Source organism: Notechis scutatus, chromosome 1, assembly GCF_049901735.1.
Source record: "Notechis scutatus isolate UNSWTSFEM ecotype Mainland chromosome 1, rNotScu1.2, whole genome shotgun sequence".
In the NCBI taxonomy this organism is placed as follows: domain Eukaryota; kingdom Metazoa; phylum Chordata; class Lepidosauria; order Squamata; family Elapidae; genus Notechis; species Notechis scutatus.
In genome coordinates, this window is record NC_142009.1 from 128,574,726 (window position 1) to 128,593,522 (window position 18,797).

General features: G+C 37.7%; 1 protein-coding gene across 14 annotated transcripts; it reads right to left on the bottom strand.

Annotated features, from left to right (window-relative positions):
* Nucleotides 1-8,780: 8,780 nt before the first annotated feature.
* On the bottom strand, nucleotides 8,781-18,092 carry LOC148132988 (1-acyl-sn-glycerol-3-phosphate acyltransferase epsilon-like). Of its 14 annotated transcripts, XR_015745713.1 has the most exons (6): nucleotides 17,391-17,895; nucleotides 16,458-16,525; nucleotides 13,295-13,365; nucleotides 11,385-11,464; nucleotides 10,112-10,236; nucleotides 8,781-9,098 (listed from the first exon to the last, which is right to left on the bottom strand). XR_015745713.1 is itself a non-coding variant. In XM_087945880.1 (5 exons), the coding sequence occupies exons 1-5, from the start codon at nucleotides 17,620-17,622 to the stop codon at nucleotides 10,190-10,192; spliced, it is 498 nt and encodes a 165-aa protein (XP_087802006.1). In that variant the 5' UTR covers nucleotides 17,623-17,895; the 3' UTR covers nucleotides 8,781-10,189. The 14 variants fall into 14 exon arrangements, 2 of the variants coding, with proteins under 2 accessions (XP_087802006.1, XP_087802014.1); XR_015745714.1 differs by having other exon boundaries at nucleotides 8,781-10,236; nucleotides 11,385-11,662; XM_087945880.1 differs by having other exon boundaries at nucleotides 8,781-10,236.
* Nucleotides 18,093-18,797: the final 705 nt, after the last annotated feature.

Consider the following 18,797-nt stretch of genomic DNA (forward strand, 5'->3'; position numbering starts at 1 on the left):
TCAATGTTTGTAGGAATAAGAACAGGCATTGTTGTTGTTGTTGTTGTTGTTGTTGTTAATCTTTGGAGAGATTCACAGCCTTTGGGGCTGGCTCACCAGCTCCAGTCCTAACCAAGGACCTAGGAACTGTTCAGGTAGCGTCGGAGGATATAAGCTGTACCAAGTAGGGTGGTTTTTTGTAGAATCAGGGTATTCAAGTCTGATAAATTCAGAATTTCCAAATAGCGAGGTAGCCCTTTAGGTATTGCTCCAAGGGCTCCAGTTACAATTGGGATAATACATGATTTCTTTTTCCAAAGTTGTTCAACTTCAATTTGTAAGTTCCGGTACTGTGTGATTTTTTTTTTGCTGCTTGTCTTCAATTCATGCATCACCAGGTATTGCAATGCCAATGAACCAAACCTTTTTCTTTTCAACTATTGTTATGTCAGGTGTGTTGTGGGCCAAGTGCCTGTCAGTCTGAATTCTGAAGTCGCACAAGATCTTGTCTTTTTTTATTCTCCAGAACCTTCTCAACCTGATGTTCCCAGTAGTTGTTACTATACTCAAATCCAAACTTTTGGCAGTTTCCAGTGAATGATTTTAGCAACTCGGTTATGGTGTTCTAGATAGTCATTTTGTGAAATTTTGCTGCACCCACTGATTAAATGGTCAACTGTTTCATCCTTCTCATTACAGAGGCACCATTTGCTGCTGCTGCTATTATTATTATTATTATTATTATTATTATTTTCCCTGTTTCCTGCTCCTTTAACATCTGAATGTCAGGCTGCAATTCAGGACATAGTTTTTATGGGGAAAAAATTGAGCCTTCTACCGTAATCAAAATCTGTACAATCTAGTGCAAATCAACAAGAGAGCTAGAATTCCTCCTGCCTTTTGTTGCTTGGTTACATTCAGGTAAATAAGTTTCTGAATTGTGGGACAAATTGACCAAACTTCCCAAGTTATGACTTATTTTCCACCAAATCTTCTTCTGAGAAAAAACAGAGCATTCTTAGCACTCAGGCATGAAACTCCAGGATAACAAACTGAGCTGGATTGCCTAGCTCCACCGTGAGATAGGCAAATGAATTTTAATAATAATAGTAATAATAATAATAATAATAATAATAATAATAATAATAATAATAATAATAATAATAATAATAATAATTTGACTTCTTTTTCAAGAGCACTTTTACAGTACCAGAACTCAGTTTGCATTCAGAACTTGAAAAACTTGCTCTGGTATTTGCATTGATGGGTAAAAATGTAACTTTTTAAAAATGCTGTCCAAGACCTACTATTTCTGTAATTTTGAGAGTGTAAGATATAGCTTTAGTTATGTTGATGCAAATCATAAAAGTAAATTTATGAGATGTATTTGTGCATATATTTCATTTGCCTTTTGTGTGGATAACATCTAATATGTATGCTATAGTTTCTCTTCTTGTGTTTTTAAAAAATGCCTTTAGATATCTATGACCATAATAACTCTTATATTTGACAACAGTCTTTGAATTACTATTATATATGGAAAATTAATATTATTGGAAATACTTGCAGTATGTTACTAGTAGTCATAACAGTTCCTATAACATTCAGAAAACAGCAAATGGTTTCATAAATTCAACACCATAACACTGGCTTATTAATAAAATTGTATTTTAGCCCAAGGGTGAATCTCTCTTATTTGCATTTGATTATTAATTATTTCATTTATACTCTCATTTTTCTATCTCCTTGACAAACAAGATGGCTTGCAATAGTAAAGAGAATATAAGGCAAACCCTAAACAGAAACATAATTAAAATCCAGATTAAAATCAAACATGAAAATAAAGTAATAATCTAAAATAATTAGCTTTGGGGCTAGAAATCCATAACCAATGCACATTCACATATACAATTTTCGCACACCATTCATTCTTATTCACAAATAAAAAGGCTAGTAACGTTCTAACAAAATTTTCCCTATTGACATCAACTGAAGAAAGAAAGGGTGAGAACTTCGTCAAAATTGCAATGTCATGGAAATGGGAACTGATGCTATCAGGTTGAAGGATTCATTACAGACAGAGAATAAGATTTGCAAGATGGCCAGAATGATGTGATGCAACAATCAAATATTACCCCAAACAGTTGCAATCCACATCAGACTGTATATTTTGATGTCACCAGATATTGTCCATTTAGCTCTTTGATTGTCCTGGCCTCATTGCTACACTATCTAGCTAACCAAATGGGATGTATGGCTACTATGTGTAGGTAATGAAACTCACTGTCACCTAGGCATCTCTTAGCTTATCCTTTTGTAGCCCAGATGCAACAGCCCAAATTTTATACATTGTGATGGAACACCTTTTTGATAAAATGACATCTTCATAAAGAGATGAAATTATTCTATAAAGTTTTTACTTCTGTGATGCTTCAGCAGCTCAAGAAAAAGACTGGAGTTTTTCTGGGATGCAAATAGGAAACTAACATAATTTAAAACATGGGCTAGGGATGAGATGGGTGTCAAGGTTGGAGATAAAATTAGGTTGCCAGGGGTTCAGATGTTGCTACAAATTGCCAACGAGGAAAGGCTCTACACCTGACCACAGTAGATATCTCAGTGTTCTTGAGCTCATTCAGAGAATTAGTAATATTTTGAATTTTGCCAAATAAGTTGTATGTCCGTCTAAAGTTATTTTTTGGGATTGTCTATGGAGTTTCTCAATTATCCAGATCAGGGATGTCAAACTCATATCATCACGTCATCATCACATGACGTATCGGGACTTTTTCCCCTTCGCTAAACTGGGCGTGGGCATGGCCAACACATGACGCATTCGGCCCATGATCATGGTTGTCCCAAAGGTTCTTTTCCAACAACAATTGGTCTTTCTTGGGTTTTATTCTTTGAAAACATTTCACTTCTCGTCCAAAAAGCTTGTTCAGTTCTGGGATTATTTCACGCATCCTTATTTTTAAAAAAATCTACAAATAAGACATTCCATTTCTCCATTCCTTCTTCCCTTTATGAATATTGTTTGGACTGAGCTGTCAGGAAAAAGCAAATTATGCAGCCAAATAAGTAAACATGAAATATGAAATGAAATGTTGGAGACAAGATAATGCAATGAAGATTAAGCAGAGCATGGTGTTCTATTAAAGGGTACAGTAAGTGCATTTATTCTTGGACAAGTCATCTATTTATAGAAGGATCATCTTGCTGAAGCTCTTCTCTCCTTTATAGGTCAACTGTGAACATACCACAGGCTTTCCACAAACACATTGTGCTAGATTCAGTACTCAGAGCCTGATTCATAACAGGAATAAACTCCAGGACTTCATATTTTTTGTATACATTTGATACCAATATATCTGTCCAAGCATAGTTGTGACTGTACAGTGCTGAGCACAAATCAAGTAGCTAGACCATTGCTCTCACTAGGAGTATTTAAATTTTAAAAAATTGGGAATCACATATACCTTATAACAAATGTCTCCAAAGAAACCAGGCTCGCATTCAAAACAGATCTGGTACCAGCAAAAATCCACTGCTTCAGCACTTTTAAATGAAGGATGCATCTTGGCTAAAGTATGTTGAGCTTCTGCTTCAAAATCAATGATGTCTAGATCAGTGTTTCTCAATCTTGGCAATTTTTTAGATGTGTGGACTTCAATTCCCAGAATTCCTCACTATCACACTGGCTGGGAATTCTGGGAGTTAAAGTCTACACTTCTTACAATTCCTAAGGTTGATGGTCTAGATGCAAGTAAATAGTTGGTGGATGCTAAGAATATTTTTTCAACACACACCAAATGCTGTATGGTTGGGTTCACAAAATGCTGTAATGTTGGGTGCTGAAATGCTGTATGGTTGGGTTCACAAAACCTGTCATTTCCATTCATTCAATGAAGAACAACTAGCTACCACACCATAAATTCCTCCAGGTTATCAATGATCCTGTTTCCTCATGCTATTTTAAATTATGATATACCACTATTTTCTTCATTATATCCTTTCCATCCTTAAGGGGCTTTTTCTTTCAAATTGCTAGTTTTCTGTCTTACATATAGGCAGCTGTGTGCATATAGAAGTGAAATATTTTTCACATGTTACTCATGTTGTCTGTCCCTAGGACAAAGATGCCCATAGCAGCTCAACATAAGTTAATTTTTCAGATACAAGATATTCTTGTAGTTACCAAATATCCTGATGCTCAAAGGCTACTAATTATTCTAAGGAGTTACACATCATATGGAAACAAGTGTACAGCTTATACATAACTTGTAAAAAGTTAAATATTTCCCAGAGTATCTTAATTTCAAGCACAATTTAGGACTGGCTTTAGATGATAAAGTTCTCAAACATTGTTTTTTTTATTAGATGACTGGTTAAAGGTTAAAACTCATATACTCTTAACTGAGGTTAATCTCAATATTTCCGGATATCTGTGGATTGAAGTAATTGTTTTAAAGGTATGGGCTTATCAAATTCTGCAAGTTAATAGTTGAACAGAGCTGTTGCTATAAAATTGTTTAATTTTCAAAGGCAAATATTGAACATTGTTTGGAGTACAAAAAGCCAAACTTTAGATTATAAAGAACATTGCCAAGATTGAGAAATTTCACTTGATATTGTGAACATATTGAAACTACATATCTATGGAGATTCTCAGTCATCCAGGTCATGGTTTTTCAAAAAGCAACTGGACTTTCTGGTTTTTCTTTGAAAAAGTTTCCCTTCTCAGTCAAAAAGCTTCTTTGAAAAGCACCTTTGGGACAATATTGAAACTACGGTGAAGGATATCTTTTACCAATAAAACAAATGAAAGTATTACATGCCTCCCACATTCCATCTATCTCACTGACAGAGTTTTAGAAAAGGGAAGTTTGAATATAGCCATCCCAGAATCGAGGAGGATCTTTCTCTCCCTCTCAATTACCCTGAGGGCTTACTCAGACAGGCATCAGATTATTCCCACATGTTGTAAACAAGGTATTGACTCTCTTAATTGTGCCAGACTCAGCATTTAACCACCCTGTCTTCTCTGAAGACCAAAGACATCAATAAAGTAAGATCAGCCAAGAATGTTAACACTTACTGCAACCTCTGTAACCTCTGCCTAAAACTTTTTAGGAAATTTTGAGATCATCCTCAGAGAAACTTTATATTGATTTATGCTTTTTGGAACAATTCAGAGCACATATTTTGCTATAAAAAGTGGGGGAACACCAACCCACTCCAAAGATATTTGTTTACACCTTTTTTGGTGTCCTAGCCAAAGAAATTTAGTTTAAGGATGCTGCAATAAATCATTGAATGTGGCACAATGTGCTAATATTAGTTATAACTGATAGACAGATTAAAATTAGAATAGAATAGAATTCTTTGTTGGCCAAGTGTGATTGGACACACAAGGAATTTGTCTTGGTGCAAATGCTCTCAGTATACGTAAGAAAAAATAAAGTACATTCATCTAGTATCATAAGATACAACACTTAGTAATAGTCATAGGTTACTATAAGCAATCAAATCATACATAGGTTTCTAATGGACTATGGATACTCCTCAACCTATGACCACAACTGGGCCACAGATTTCTGTTGCTAAGTGAGATATTTGTTAAGTGACTTTTACCCCATTTTACAACTTTTCTTGTCACAGTTGTTAAGTGACTCACTGAAGTTGTTAATGAATCTCGCTTCCTCATTGACTGTGTTTGTCAGAAGGCTGCAAAAGGGATCACATGACCTCTGGACACTTTAATTGTCAACTGGTATGAGTCAGTGGCTAGGCATCTGAATTTTGATCACGTGACAATAGAGATACTGAAATGGTGCAAAGTGTGGAAAATGGTCATAACTCACTTTTTTCAGTGCCATTCCAGGACCGACTTCAAACAGTCACTAAATGAACTGTTGTAAGTCGAGGACTATCTGTACCAGAAAGTTAATTTATTTTATATCTTGTTAACAAGGATTTTTTGGCTTTTACTTAGGATTGCACATTTGCAGGTCATAAAACGGGAATTCCAAAAGGTGTTTAAGTTGATGTCTGTGTGGAGTTATTTTTTTTCTTCCTAGTGGGAAAATTAAAACCGATTACTTGATTACACTGCAATTCAACCCATAAAATGTCATAAAATTGGCTCCCAAAATGTTCAACCAAGTGCAGTGCCAGGATTTTTTAAAAAAATATCTATGTACTATTTGCCATCAACTTCAGTGCAACATAACCCAGTCTTCCTCTGCACAATGCTTTCCAGATGTGGTCCAGTTTCTGCTTCCAGACCTGTCATAATCTTCTTCTATGGTTTCAGATCTTTATATGATTTCAGTGTTTATAATTTTGGGTTTTATCATCTTACTTTATATTATCCAATTTGGGAACTTTCAACAGCAAGTAGACTACATATGTATGTGTATTTGCACACGCATAGATATGGAAGAAAGAGAAAACGTTTCAGTGTGTTATATTAGCTATAGCTGACTGAGAGTCATTACATGTAATTGCTATTCTTACTCCTTTTCAGTTTCTTTTTTTAAGTCAATCTAAAATTACAGCAATTAACAGTTGCTTCTGTATCTTTCTTGTGTTTTATGAACCACCTAAATACTTTAGTAAAAAGAGGAAGGTGAGCAGAATAAGGAAAAAGTTGAAGAGTTCTTGCATTTTCCCTCAATTGTGCAGTTTACCTCAAGAAAATGCCTGGCTTGGAAGAACAAGTTGCTATATTCTTCAGATATTTCTCACTGATATTTCCAGCATGGTCAGATAATACCAGATAACTAACAGTGATCTAACTAACTTTAAAAATTAGAGTGCTCCAAATGCTTTAGAGCAGGGGTGTCAAACTCACGTGCTGGCCCCACCCCCGCCTGGTTTAGCAAAGTGGGGGTGGGGGAGTCCCAATACATCACGTGAAGCCATCATGACGACATGAATTTGACACCACTCCCTTAGAGAAACATTTTAGATCCTGGGACAGAACTGAACCACAAGATTTATTTCTGCTCAACTTAGATCTCTTCTGCAAATCTGGCTACTGTAGTTGAAAAAGAATGCAGAGCATATTGAACAGCTGAAGTCCCTGTGCTCAGGTACCTATTTAATTTCCTGACAAAATAATTGATTTGCTTCCAGAAGTTGTGGGTGCTCCAACACTGGAGTTTTTAAAAGAAGGGATTGGACAACCATTTGTCTGGAATGGCATAGGTCTCCTGCTTGAGCAGGAAGATCTCCAGCTCTATTCCCAGGATAAAATATTATTCCAACATCTTCTGAATGCTCATCGTCTGAAAGTAATGAAAAGTACTTTGACATATTACAATTTGTTCTTTCTCATCTCCTTTTATTCTTCTTCTGCACCGTGGATGAATATGTAATGTTTCTTCCCTGGGATAACCATCCATGAAGTGGACTGCACCCAACAAACTTTATACTGAAAGAACTATATCTGTAAAAATATTGGGAAGAACCAATTAAAATTGAAGGGGAGGGTGACCGATTTTTAGGACATCATCCCAAGCATAAACCCCAAGACAGCCAATCAAACTATCAGGTAGGGTGTGGTGGGAAGGAAAAGGAACTCAAAAACAGATGTAGGAAACAAATGCAGGGTCAGCCACAAAGGATTCAAATGTCTATACACTGATGCTCAAAGTATGAGGAACAAACAGGGAGAACTTGGTCCTAGTACACAAGGGCATGTATGATCTAGTTGCCTAAATTTGATGGGATTAAACTCATGACTGAAATGTACTGTTGGGAGGATATAAACTATTCAAAAGAAACTGATCTTACAAAAGAGGATGTGAAGTTGCATTATATGTAAGAAATCACTACACCTCTACAGAAATGCATAAAACAAAGTTTTGAATGCATGTGATAAAGGAAAAAAAGAACGACATTGCCATAGGTGTAGACTACAGGCCACTCAACCAAGTAGAAGAAATGAATTTTTTGTAGTCAGCTAAGGTGTGCAGGAAACACACCACAATAATAATAGGGAATTTAACTATCCGGGCACTAACTGGGAGACAAACTCTTTAGCAAGTGGGAGTGTGTTTCCCACACATCTTAGCTGAGTTGCAAAGAGTTCGACTTACAACAGTTCGTTTAGTGACTGTTCGAACTTACAACACTGAAGAAAGTGATTTAAGGACAAATTTTTCACACTCATCACCATTGCAGCATCCCCATAGTCATGTGATTTACATTCAGATGCCTGACAATTAACTTAAAGAAGGTCACAGTGTTGTGAGTTCCCCTTTTGCAACCTTTCGACAAGCGAAGTCAATGGGGAAGCCAGATTCACTTAACAACTGTGTTACTAATTTAACAAGAGCAGTGGTTCACTTAACAAACGTGGCAAGAAAAGTTATAAAATGGGGCAAAACTCACTTAATACATTTCTCACTTAGCAACATAAAATTTGGGCTCAATTGTGGTTGTAAGTCGACGACTACCTGTATTTCCTGTGCGTGACTGGGTGGCCTATAGTATGTACCTACTGAGAGCTAATCATACCAAACCATATCCTGCCAAGTAATCTGTCAGAAATATAATCCTTTCTTGCTAAATTCCCTTGCAGCCTCACACGACTGTGCAGGAAGTTGTAGGAAGTTCATGGTGTGCTTGGCTGACTTTGTGCAATGGCTTAAAACTACTTGGGAGTTATCTCGTAGAGTTTGGTTCATTCAAAGGATACTGAAAGAATTCAGAGATAATCAAAGCAAGAGGCTTGAGTGAACTGGCTCCTGAAGCTTTTGTAATCAATAAGGCAGGATAAACTTGCAATTGGACTTATTCAATTGATAAGACTTTATTTAAAATGTTAATATAAAATTTAGGAAAGAATTTGATGTGATGTGCACAGCAAGAAAGAAAAGCCACTGAATGAAAGTGCAGAGTTTTTACACTTTAATATTGACTCAAAGACAGCCTAGTAAGCTCCCATATATCCACATTTTAATGTAGTTTCCTTCAGACTCTGTCAGTAGCATGCTGGCAGTCAAGCAGCTTAAAAATAATAAGGATGGCAATGTTTTGTGGAGACTTAGTTTGGAGTGAACATTTTTCTTCTTTTAGAATATTTTGCATCATAAAATTCTATTAAGCAATCTAGGAGCAAGGAAAAAGTTTAAAAATTAGATTTATTTATTACATACTTTTGGTTAGAAGCTTTTATACAATTCTCTGGTTATTTCTGATAATTTATCACAAATACTTTCCTCTAAAACCATACCTTTTGGCCTGAAATTCTCTCTTTCATACATTAGGGACTGAATTTTTTAATCTTCATTTGCAAATAGCACACATTTTAATTTACTACAGTGTATAATTTGGCCACACGTATTTTCAGGGCTGTACAAAGCATTAAAAGAGGTGCTATGCAAAGCAATATGGCACCTATGAATCATCTGTCTGAAATAGTCAAGCAGTCACAACACGTGGAAGAAATAGTCAGGTGTCTCTGTGTAGGCACAGATACTTTTTAAAAGCAATTCTAACGGAAGCGTTCTTGTCTTTTGAAGTGCCTGCATGAGTCTCACAAATGATGTGGCTGCTTTAAACTTCAGCTTTGTTTATATTGATGTACTTTGTGAAGGGCTAATTCTGAATGCTTTTCATAGATATTTTCATGAAGTAAGCAAATATTGATAATTAAAATGACTGAATGGGTTCAAAAGAAAATAACTGGGGTTTTAGCCAAGTTATAAATTCTCGGCACATTTATGTAATAAAACCATGTTTACGAGATAAATTCCCACTAGGTGAATATACACAACATTCAAAGCCAAAATCAATCGGATTATCTTACTCTAGTGAACCAATGTGAAATGAATATCCTTTATTCTCAGGCAAAGACAACTAGTCTACTTTTCATTAGTACAGCCACATCTATTACAAAATATTCTTTTATAGATGTGGCTATTCTGATTCAAATTGGACCAAGTACTTTGGACTGAGAATAAAGGATATTCAATTCCATATTGATTCAGTTGCAGCCACAAGTATGACAAAATCACTTTGAGTGATATTTCCCACTCTCATGCCAACTAATTTTCTTAATGCAAGTAATAAATTTAAAAAAAAATCAAACACTCCAGATACAGTACCAGGCCTTACTTACTTTGTTCTTGACTTCAAAATATTCATGAAACCACCTTCTCATAAACATTTGTTCTTCTGGAATGTCTTTTAGTTCAATTCATTCAATATGGATGTGAATTCTTGGGGACGCCTTACAAAGAAAGTCTAAAATCCAGAGGAACATTTTAAGTATTTTAGTTATGATTAATTTCAGTTATTTGTAAAATTAAAGGCAAAGTTATTTAACAATCTTTAAACACTGATCCAAGTTTCAAGTCTCAATTTTTTTTAGACTCTGATTTGAAACTGATTTTGTAAACCACATGAATCACATGGGGCCAATCAAAAACAGGCACCCCCTGCACAGCTGGAGCAGCCTGGTGAGTGGAGACAGAACAGCGGAGCCCTTCTATGAAGCATCTTGTCAAGCAAGTGAGTAAATGTATTGATTAGTAACAGTTGGCCGCAGCCTGATTTAAGAGGCAGCCTTGAGTTATAGCCCTTTACTGGAAACAACTATTTGGCTCTTGTATGACAATTCATATGAATTATGCCTGTGCTCCTCTGAACTGACTCTTGGAATCTTGGACTGATTTTGGGCTGGTCTGTGCACTCCCAATAAGAGTAAACTGTTCAGGCATGTGTCTGTCAGAGACTCTGTTTTGGTTTGCATGCTTTGGCTGTTGTCTCTTTGACCTTCATTAAACTGAATTAGATGGGGCATGATGGCTCATTTGACAGCTCTTGGTAGTTTTCATTATCTTTCTTTTCAGCATATGGCTGGCTATATGCAATTATTTTGGGCAGTTCTGGATTGTAAAATGCTCCTTCTAGATAAATCATAAAATATATCTGTGGAATTGAACATATATAGTACAGTTTCATTAACTTAAACAATTCAACCTTAAGACTGAGCCTCAATGAGGTTGTTCCGGTCAAAAAAGTCTTATTTTTCTTCCAGCCCTGCAGCATAACACAATTACTTTGTGCTTCTATCAGTTTTCACAAATGTAATTTGTGAAAGAATATGGAGCTCAGCCAGAATTGCTGTACTAAAAGCAAAACTCCATTTATTATATCGGCCCAATCATCCATCTCCTATAACATTTGCTAAACTAGTTGTGTTTAGTTTAATTTAAACTAAATGTAGACCTTCTCTCTAAATAAATTTTGCTTAATTTAGGTGAAGTGGAATTAGTCTAATTTTTCTATACAAACACAGGTGTGTATCTGAATACCAGGACTCTTCCTGGAAAAGTACAAATGTTTATCCTTCAAGCAACCAAACCAAAAGAACTGCTTAGAATACTTGCCTGACTTCATGGAAGAAAAGTATAAACCAGCATTTGATTTTGAAAAGGGAATTGACTCCTGAAGTTCACATTTGTGGAAGCTGATATCACAAGTATAAGCACACACACATATGTATTGGGGGGGGGAGAGGGAGAGGGAGGGAGAGAACATATACACTGTATAAAGAGGAAATAAAGAAGCTTCCTAGAGTTTTTACTTTCATCTGGATTTTCATCTTGTTCCTCATTTTCTTTTTGTTAAATCTGGCACTTCATTTCACATACACTCCATTGTGCTACTATATAAACAAATCGATTTATATTTCAAATTCTTAATGATTAATAAAACAGAATAAAAAAAATTAATGTAACAGCATTTTATCTGCTGTGGAGCGAGCAGCTTTCTATGCTCTTAAATTTGGTTTTGCGACAATAGAAACATGAAGATTTTTTTGTTTTTATTTTACAATATTTTTCTATTAAAAAAACAGGAAAAAAGTGTAGTTTTTAACCCAAAGACAGTTGACTCCATATGGATACGTCAAGAAAAATGTATCTAAGTCTAGAGTTTTTCTTTGGAATACGAAGTACAGGTACGTGAAGTACACAAAGTTCAACAAATTATTAAAATCGAATTCTTACTGAGTGTACCATATTTAGCTACATACAATATTCTTTTAACAATGTTCTCTCACTAACAATGGAAATGCCAATGAATGTATTCTCCTTATTCCTGCAGGCCACCATAGTTCAAATCACGTTCTATGTTGTCCCATGGCAAAATATAGGAGGGTGAGATCAAGAAAGTTAAAGTCCTCTTGTATAAGTCCATTTAATAATAGGTGCAGTCCAAGTAAATAAAAAGTCTGCTGCCTTATATACACTTATTATATACACTAAAACATTTTCGAATGCTCTCATAAATAAATATTTTGGAACGGTTTTTTCCAAGAAGAATAAAGAGAGAAGCTGATCAATTTTAGGAACACCAATTGTTTTCATTTAAAATATTGTATACAATATGGATTTCATGAATGGTGCTTTACATAAGAGATAATGCAAAGATTGGTATATTATGATAATATACCAATCTTTGCATTATCTCTTATGTAAAGCACCATTCATGAAATCCATATGATACCAAGGGTTAAAAGAAATATTTTTATCACCAGGAGTAGCTGGGGTCAAAAAGACTTTATTTCTTATTTTGGATTGTTTTGTTTTCTTATGAAAGTCCCTCAAATGTTTTGTCCAGTATCATTCTATCATTATGTTGTTAGGAGGCAAACATCTCACTTATTAGCTTATTAGCGTTGTAGAAAGCTTTTAGCACGAAGCTTTAACCAACTTTTAACAGAAACAATCCTTGGAAGCAGCTTTCTGAAGCAATGTCTCCAGAATCTTCTCTGCTCGTTCTGGTTTACCGCCTCCCCCTCAAAAAAAAAGCAAAACTAGAACATTATTTTGTGTCAACTAAACCTTTTTGAATGGTAGTTTGACTAAATTGCCTTCATTGTGGAAAGCACCTCATTTTGGCAGAGATTAGCTACCCCATACAGGGGTACACTTATACATCAAATAACAAGAATAAGCAAAGCTGCATCCGCTGGTCATAATAAAACTCTAAAACAATTGGAAAATGTGAACATCATGTTTTCCCCCACCTCTCTTGCAAAAAACAAACAAGGCTGTCACTTATTATTTTTGTTGAATCCTGTAAACTTGTCTCCATCCAGCTATTAGTAAAACAATGTTCAAAAGCAAGACTTTTATTAGTAGTCAGTTTTAATCTAATGTAATGTGCCTATTTCTGTATTTGTAAAATCAGGGAAATTTCACAAATAGTTGTCAAGTCAAATAATTCCTATCCATTCCCACCCTCAATTTTTCAGCCACGAAAGCATAAATATAATAATAAAAAACATAAATGTCTGAAACTGTTGCCAGGTTGTTCAGTCTGATTTTTGTGACTGTAACTGGTAATCTGAAACACTGCATAACTCTTTTAAAAGAAAAAGAGGCATCAGAAACCAACACATTTCTACTATAGGCAGTCCTCAATTTATGATATGTAACGATTCAAAGTAACAGTGGCCTCTGAAAAAGTGACTTATGACAACCGTCACACTGCCACCTCGTATCATGTGATTGCAAGTGGGGTGCTTGGCACCTGCTAGCACTTATGACTGGCTGCCGCATTTTGTGGTCATGTGATTGCATATTTTTTTGGTCTGGAACAGCAATTTTCCAATCAAATCTATTCTTTCCCATATGCTCTGTTTTTTTTCTTCAGAGCGTGTGTGTGTGTGTGTGTGTGTGTGTGTGTGTGTGTGTACACCCCCTATATTTGATACAGATATACGATCACTTCATCCACTTTTTGGAAGCAATATGAAATTTACTCAAAGAATATTTTTTAAGATGTTACTAATTGTTAAACATTACTTATTCTTCTGCCAATGATTTAAGGACCTGTTTTGTGGATCAAAACCAAAGCTTCAAATGTGTTTACTAGCATGCTTTCCTTGAACAAATGTTCTGTTTTTACATATTCAGAACATACACACATTCCACAACAGGATGTTTATTGGAGGTAGGAAATATACATTCCATCACAATTCTGTAATCAACTGTCACGGGGAAATTTTACTTGAGTGCAAGTGACATCACACCCCAGCATCAACAGGAAGAGGAGGAAGTGTTTTTGTGTTTATGCAGATCTGGCACAGGGTTCGGGCATAAAAATGAGAGTAAAATATACATATCACTTGGCATTGCAGATTTCGCATAAGCCAGTATGGTATTATTTCTCAAATTCCAGCAAGCACTATTTCCAGCATTGAGTTATTAATGTGGTCCCTGAGTTATTCCATTTGTGGTTCTCCAAACAGCATAAAAACATCTTTTTTTCAAATCTGCACAATATGGCTTTAAAGAAAAAAACAGCTTTGCGTCATCATGTACTATATTAATGGATTGTTTAGAATATTAATATTCAGAAAAATTAAACTACATAGATAAGAAAAAATACTCCACCATCAAATTCCTTTGTAGCTACAGATATAACAGAACAGAAGAAAAAGAATAATCCAGATAAAATTGTGCATTAAATCAACACTTCCATGTATTTTCTAATATACATGACCATTTTGAGACATGTAGGATATAAAGTGGGTGACAATCAGGATTATCACCTGCCAGTCAAGGTAGGAAAGAGGATGTTGGATGACATAGATCTTTTGATGTGATCAAACAACATTTCATGTTCTCTACAGTAGCAGTTTCCCCTTCTGGGAAAAAGACAAAAAAATCTTCCGTGCAGCAGCTAATTTTATTGAAGCTGTACAGGCAAGGAGAAAGACACTGTGACTTCACTTATTGGCCAAATGGATGCAGAATTAAAAACTACAGAATTTTGAAAATGAATGCCAGAGAGTAATAGGATAATTATAGTTATTAATTTTTTTAAAAAATCTTTATTTTTATTCTATTCTAAAGCTTGCACATGCCCAGCACTCTCCATTTTCTTGCACAAGTTTCTACTTGGCTAACTTGGAAGTGAAGGTTTTTGTTTTCCAGTTCTAGGGAAAAAGCTGCTGTGGACATTCTTTTGCCATATCTTGAGGTATTAGGGATCTGGATTGGGAACAACAGGCTTCACCCTGAACCATGGTAAGATGGAGTGGATGTGAATGTGTTATGTGGGGAAGGGTTTCTCTGTATTTAATAGTCTTTCCTGGGATTGCACTAACTCAGAGAGATCCTGGTCCGTATTCTGGGGGGTCCTCTTGGATTTATGGCTCCTGCTTGAGGAGTCTGTTATATTGTTCCTTCTTTTAGTCACTCAGATCCTGGTCATTTCCAGCTTGGACTATTGTAATGCGTTCTACATGGGGTACCCTTGAATATCAATAGCACTTAGACTTATATACCGCTCCACAGTGCTTTACAGCATTCTTTGAGTGGTTTAGAGAGTCAGTATATTGCTCCCAACAATCTGGGTCCTCATTTTACCGATCTCAGAAGGATGGAAGGCTGAGTCAATCTTGAGCAGATCAGGATCGAACTGCTGGCACTTGGCAGAATTAGGCAGCAATACAGCATTCTAACACTGCGCCACCAGGGACAAAATGCAGCCATGAGAACAATTTGCCACCCAGAGTTGTTGGATACAGATGGGCATCAAAAATATTTCATAAAAGTTTGGGTGCCCTAAAGATGGCACATACAACACCTCTGTTGTGTGAGCTGCGTTGGGTGCCGGTTTGCTTTCAGATCCAAGGCTCACATTGTTGGTTACAATCTTTAAAGCCCTACATGACATGGGGCCCAGGTTATCTCTGGTTATCCCCATTACATCATCCCATCCCTCTCAATCAGGCAGAGAAGGTATGTTATAGACCCCATCGGTTAAATAATTTCGACTTGTGGAATCCAGAAAAAGAGCATTCATTCTCTGCTGTTGCCTCCGCCCTTTGGAATATCCTCTCCCACCCCAGAAGTGAGACAAGCCCCCACTCCCCTGGCCTTTTGAAAGAGCTTGAACTCTGCCAATTCACATGGGGCTTGCAAACTTGGGATTGGTTAGCATCTTGAAGATACCGCCCTGCCTTTAAAATTTTGAATTTACTATAGACTTGTTTTACCTGCTTCCTTTTATTGAGATATAGTATTTTTATATACTATATACTACACAGGCATGAAGAGGGGCTCAGTTCACTCAAGGACATGTGAGATCCTGTAATCACACAGTGCGGAGTGCTGGGATTGCAGTTCAGTGAAACAGTTGTGGGTATCTTGCTTATTGACCGCTTTACTGAACAACCAAGACTCTGGTCCCAACCATGGTCAAGATTGCCTATAATTCTACTTCACCCCCTATATAATTGTTATTTTATGAATGAAGTCGAATATATGTGTCCCAGGATAATGTTGCAATCTGGGTCGGTCACTGGGACCTAATGACCGACCCAGTCTGGATCCTATATTTTTATTTTAGCATTAGATCCTCCCATGCTATGTAGCATATCAGGCAGCGTTATAATTATTAACATTACCTAAAATGCCTTATAGAGAAACCAGCCATATACAAACCTTTATGTGATGATTTAATATAAATACCACATTCTCTTTACTTTTAGGCAAATCACCATACAGAATTCCTAAGACAGAAGAAAAAGTACTTAGTTATCTTAATTATAAAGAAATTAATTTAAAATCAAAGGTTAACTTTTGCTTCTTCTTTATGTAGCCTGAAACTATATAACCAAATACACTGACAGATACACAGGCTTATGTTATGATTCAACAGTGGAGTTTTAAATGAACTCTAATTATAAAAATTATGTTTTCTTGCAAAAGTCATCATGTGTATATTACTACATTAAGCCAACATTTAGCCCTATTATATTTATTTTATTACCATATAATTTTGATATTTAAATTGTGCCCAGTGTATAAGAAAAATGATTGAGAATGCTAATTCATCTATAATCCCTCTGTAAATTGTAAGAGTCCCTCTGGGATGGAAATGGGTGGTTTCTAAATTTGATAAATTAATTAATTAATTCGGGTGCCTGATCAGTTCCTCTGCAAATAGAACTGTAATTATAAAAGGCTATATCCCTCTAAGAATTCACAGTTGGACTATTCCAAAACACAACTTATGAGATGCAGTGCTTCACTTTATCCCTGGTCGGTGCCAGAGGGGATCCTGACAAGTGAGGCCAACAGCTTGCTTTCTTCCTCTTGTCAATATCTGCAACGCTGCCTGAGTTTGAACTGAGCGCACAGGTGCGCTCTGCCTCTTCCCACCTGCTGTCCTGGGAGGTCACAGCTTAACTAGGCCCACCTAAGCCTCCCCTGAGGGCTCCTTTGCTCGGGCTGGGAAGCCTGCAGAGGCATCTATCTCCATTGCTCTCCGGCCCTTTTCCGGCCTCTCTGGCTGGGACGAGGCGGGCTTGTAGGGACGAGCGGGAGAAGAGAGTGTCCCAGCCTCAGCACACCCCGTGAGTCGCCTTCCCTCACCTGCACGCCGGTGTAGTACTCGAAGAAGAAGGGCACCATGCTCTGGTAGATGGTGTAGAGCCGGTCGTCTACCGGGTGGTAGAAGCGGGCGGGCAGGCGGGCAGCAAGGCCGAGAGCAGCCGCCAGCCCCCACCCCGCAGGCCAGGATGTAGGTGGGCGCGGTGCCCAGCATCACAGCGGCGGGCAGCACGTAGCGCAGGGAGTAAGTGTGCAGCAGCAGCGACAGGAGCATCTTCTCTCCTCCGCCCGGGGCTCTTGGCACAGGGTGCGATTCGCCTTCTGCTCCCCTCGCCGGTTCCCGCTACACTCAAGCGCCTCCGCTCCTTCTCATGACCGGGGGCTCCGGCTGTCGCCGAGGGAGAGGAGGAGGAGGGCACAGCCCTCTACAGCCGAGGTGGAAGCAGCATGGGCGGGCACGGGGTGGGTGGAGAGGCGGCCGGGCGGAGGTCACGCACGCCGTCGCCCTCAGGCAATCGCCGCTGCAATCGTCCCCCTTCGCTGAGGCGCTCACCTTTTGTCCCGCCGTCGGGAGCCGCCGAGACGACTTCAGGGGTCGGCCGGCCTAGAAGCCGCTTTCTCCGCCCTTGTCTTTACTCATCTCCCGCGGGGAGGGCTTGTTGTTTTGGAAAGGCGCGAATAGGTGGCGGGGCCGGGACGGAGCGGCGCACGCTGGCTGGATGGCGGCGCTGTTCCTAGCTTTCCGACAGGCGGGAGGCTGAGCGCCAAATCCGAGGTTAGGCGACTCGGAGGTCCGTGGTGGCTCACGGAATAGCCAATAAAGTTAGGTCAAAGGAGAGTAAAGTGGACTATTAGAGTAGAATAAAGCAGAAGCAAGGGGCTGCATCGCTAAAAGAGGATGAAGAACAACCGTTAGAGGAGTTTTATTGTGATATATAGGCTGTCCTCAACTTCTTCGTTTAGTAGCTGTTCCAAGTTACAAAGGTGCAGAAAAAGGTGACTTAAGAATTGTTCCTCGTACTTATGATCATCATAGCATCCCTACATTTATATGATTAAAATTCAGGCACTTGGCAGCTGGCATATATTTAGGACAGTTGCTACATCCCAGAGTCAAGTGATTATCATTTACAACCTTCCCGGCCAGCTTGAGACAAGCAGTTAGTGGGGAAAGTCAAATTCACTTAATGACTGCGTGGTTCATTTAACAACTGCACTGATTTGTTTTACAACTGTGGCAAAAAAAAAACCATAATAAAATTGGGCAGGACTCATTTAACAACCAACTTCCTTAGCAATGGAAATTCCTAGCCCTGGCATTCTGAATTAACAATGGCTCAAGTGCAGCAAAAGGAAAGAGTAGGTGAACCTTGGCAGTGAGAAAAAAAATAAAATAAAACTAGGCTGGATGAGCTAATATTTTGGGGATTAGTATCTTTCAATCTAATC

What these genes read in the sequence shown, in the direction of transcription:
- LOC148132988 (XM_087945880.1), bottom strand. Translation starts at nt 17,622, where the DNA reads ATGCTCCTGTCGCTGCTGCTGCACACTTACTCCCTGCGCTACGTGCTG. An exon ending in CAACCTGGCAACAGTTTCAG is followed by an intron (nt 11,465 to 13,294) that starts ACATTTATGTTT and finishes TTGTGATATCAG; the next exon opens with CTTCCACAAATGTGAACTTC. An exon ending in CTTTTCTTCCATGAAGTCAG is followed by an intron (nt 10,237 to 11,384) that starts GCAAGTATTCTA and finishes TCTGGATTTTAG; the next exon opens with ACTTTCTTTGTAAGGCGTCC.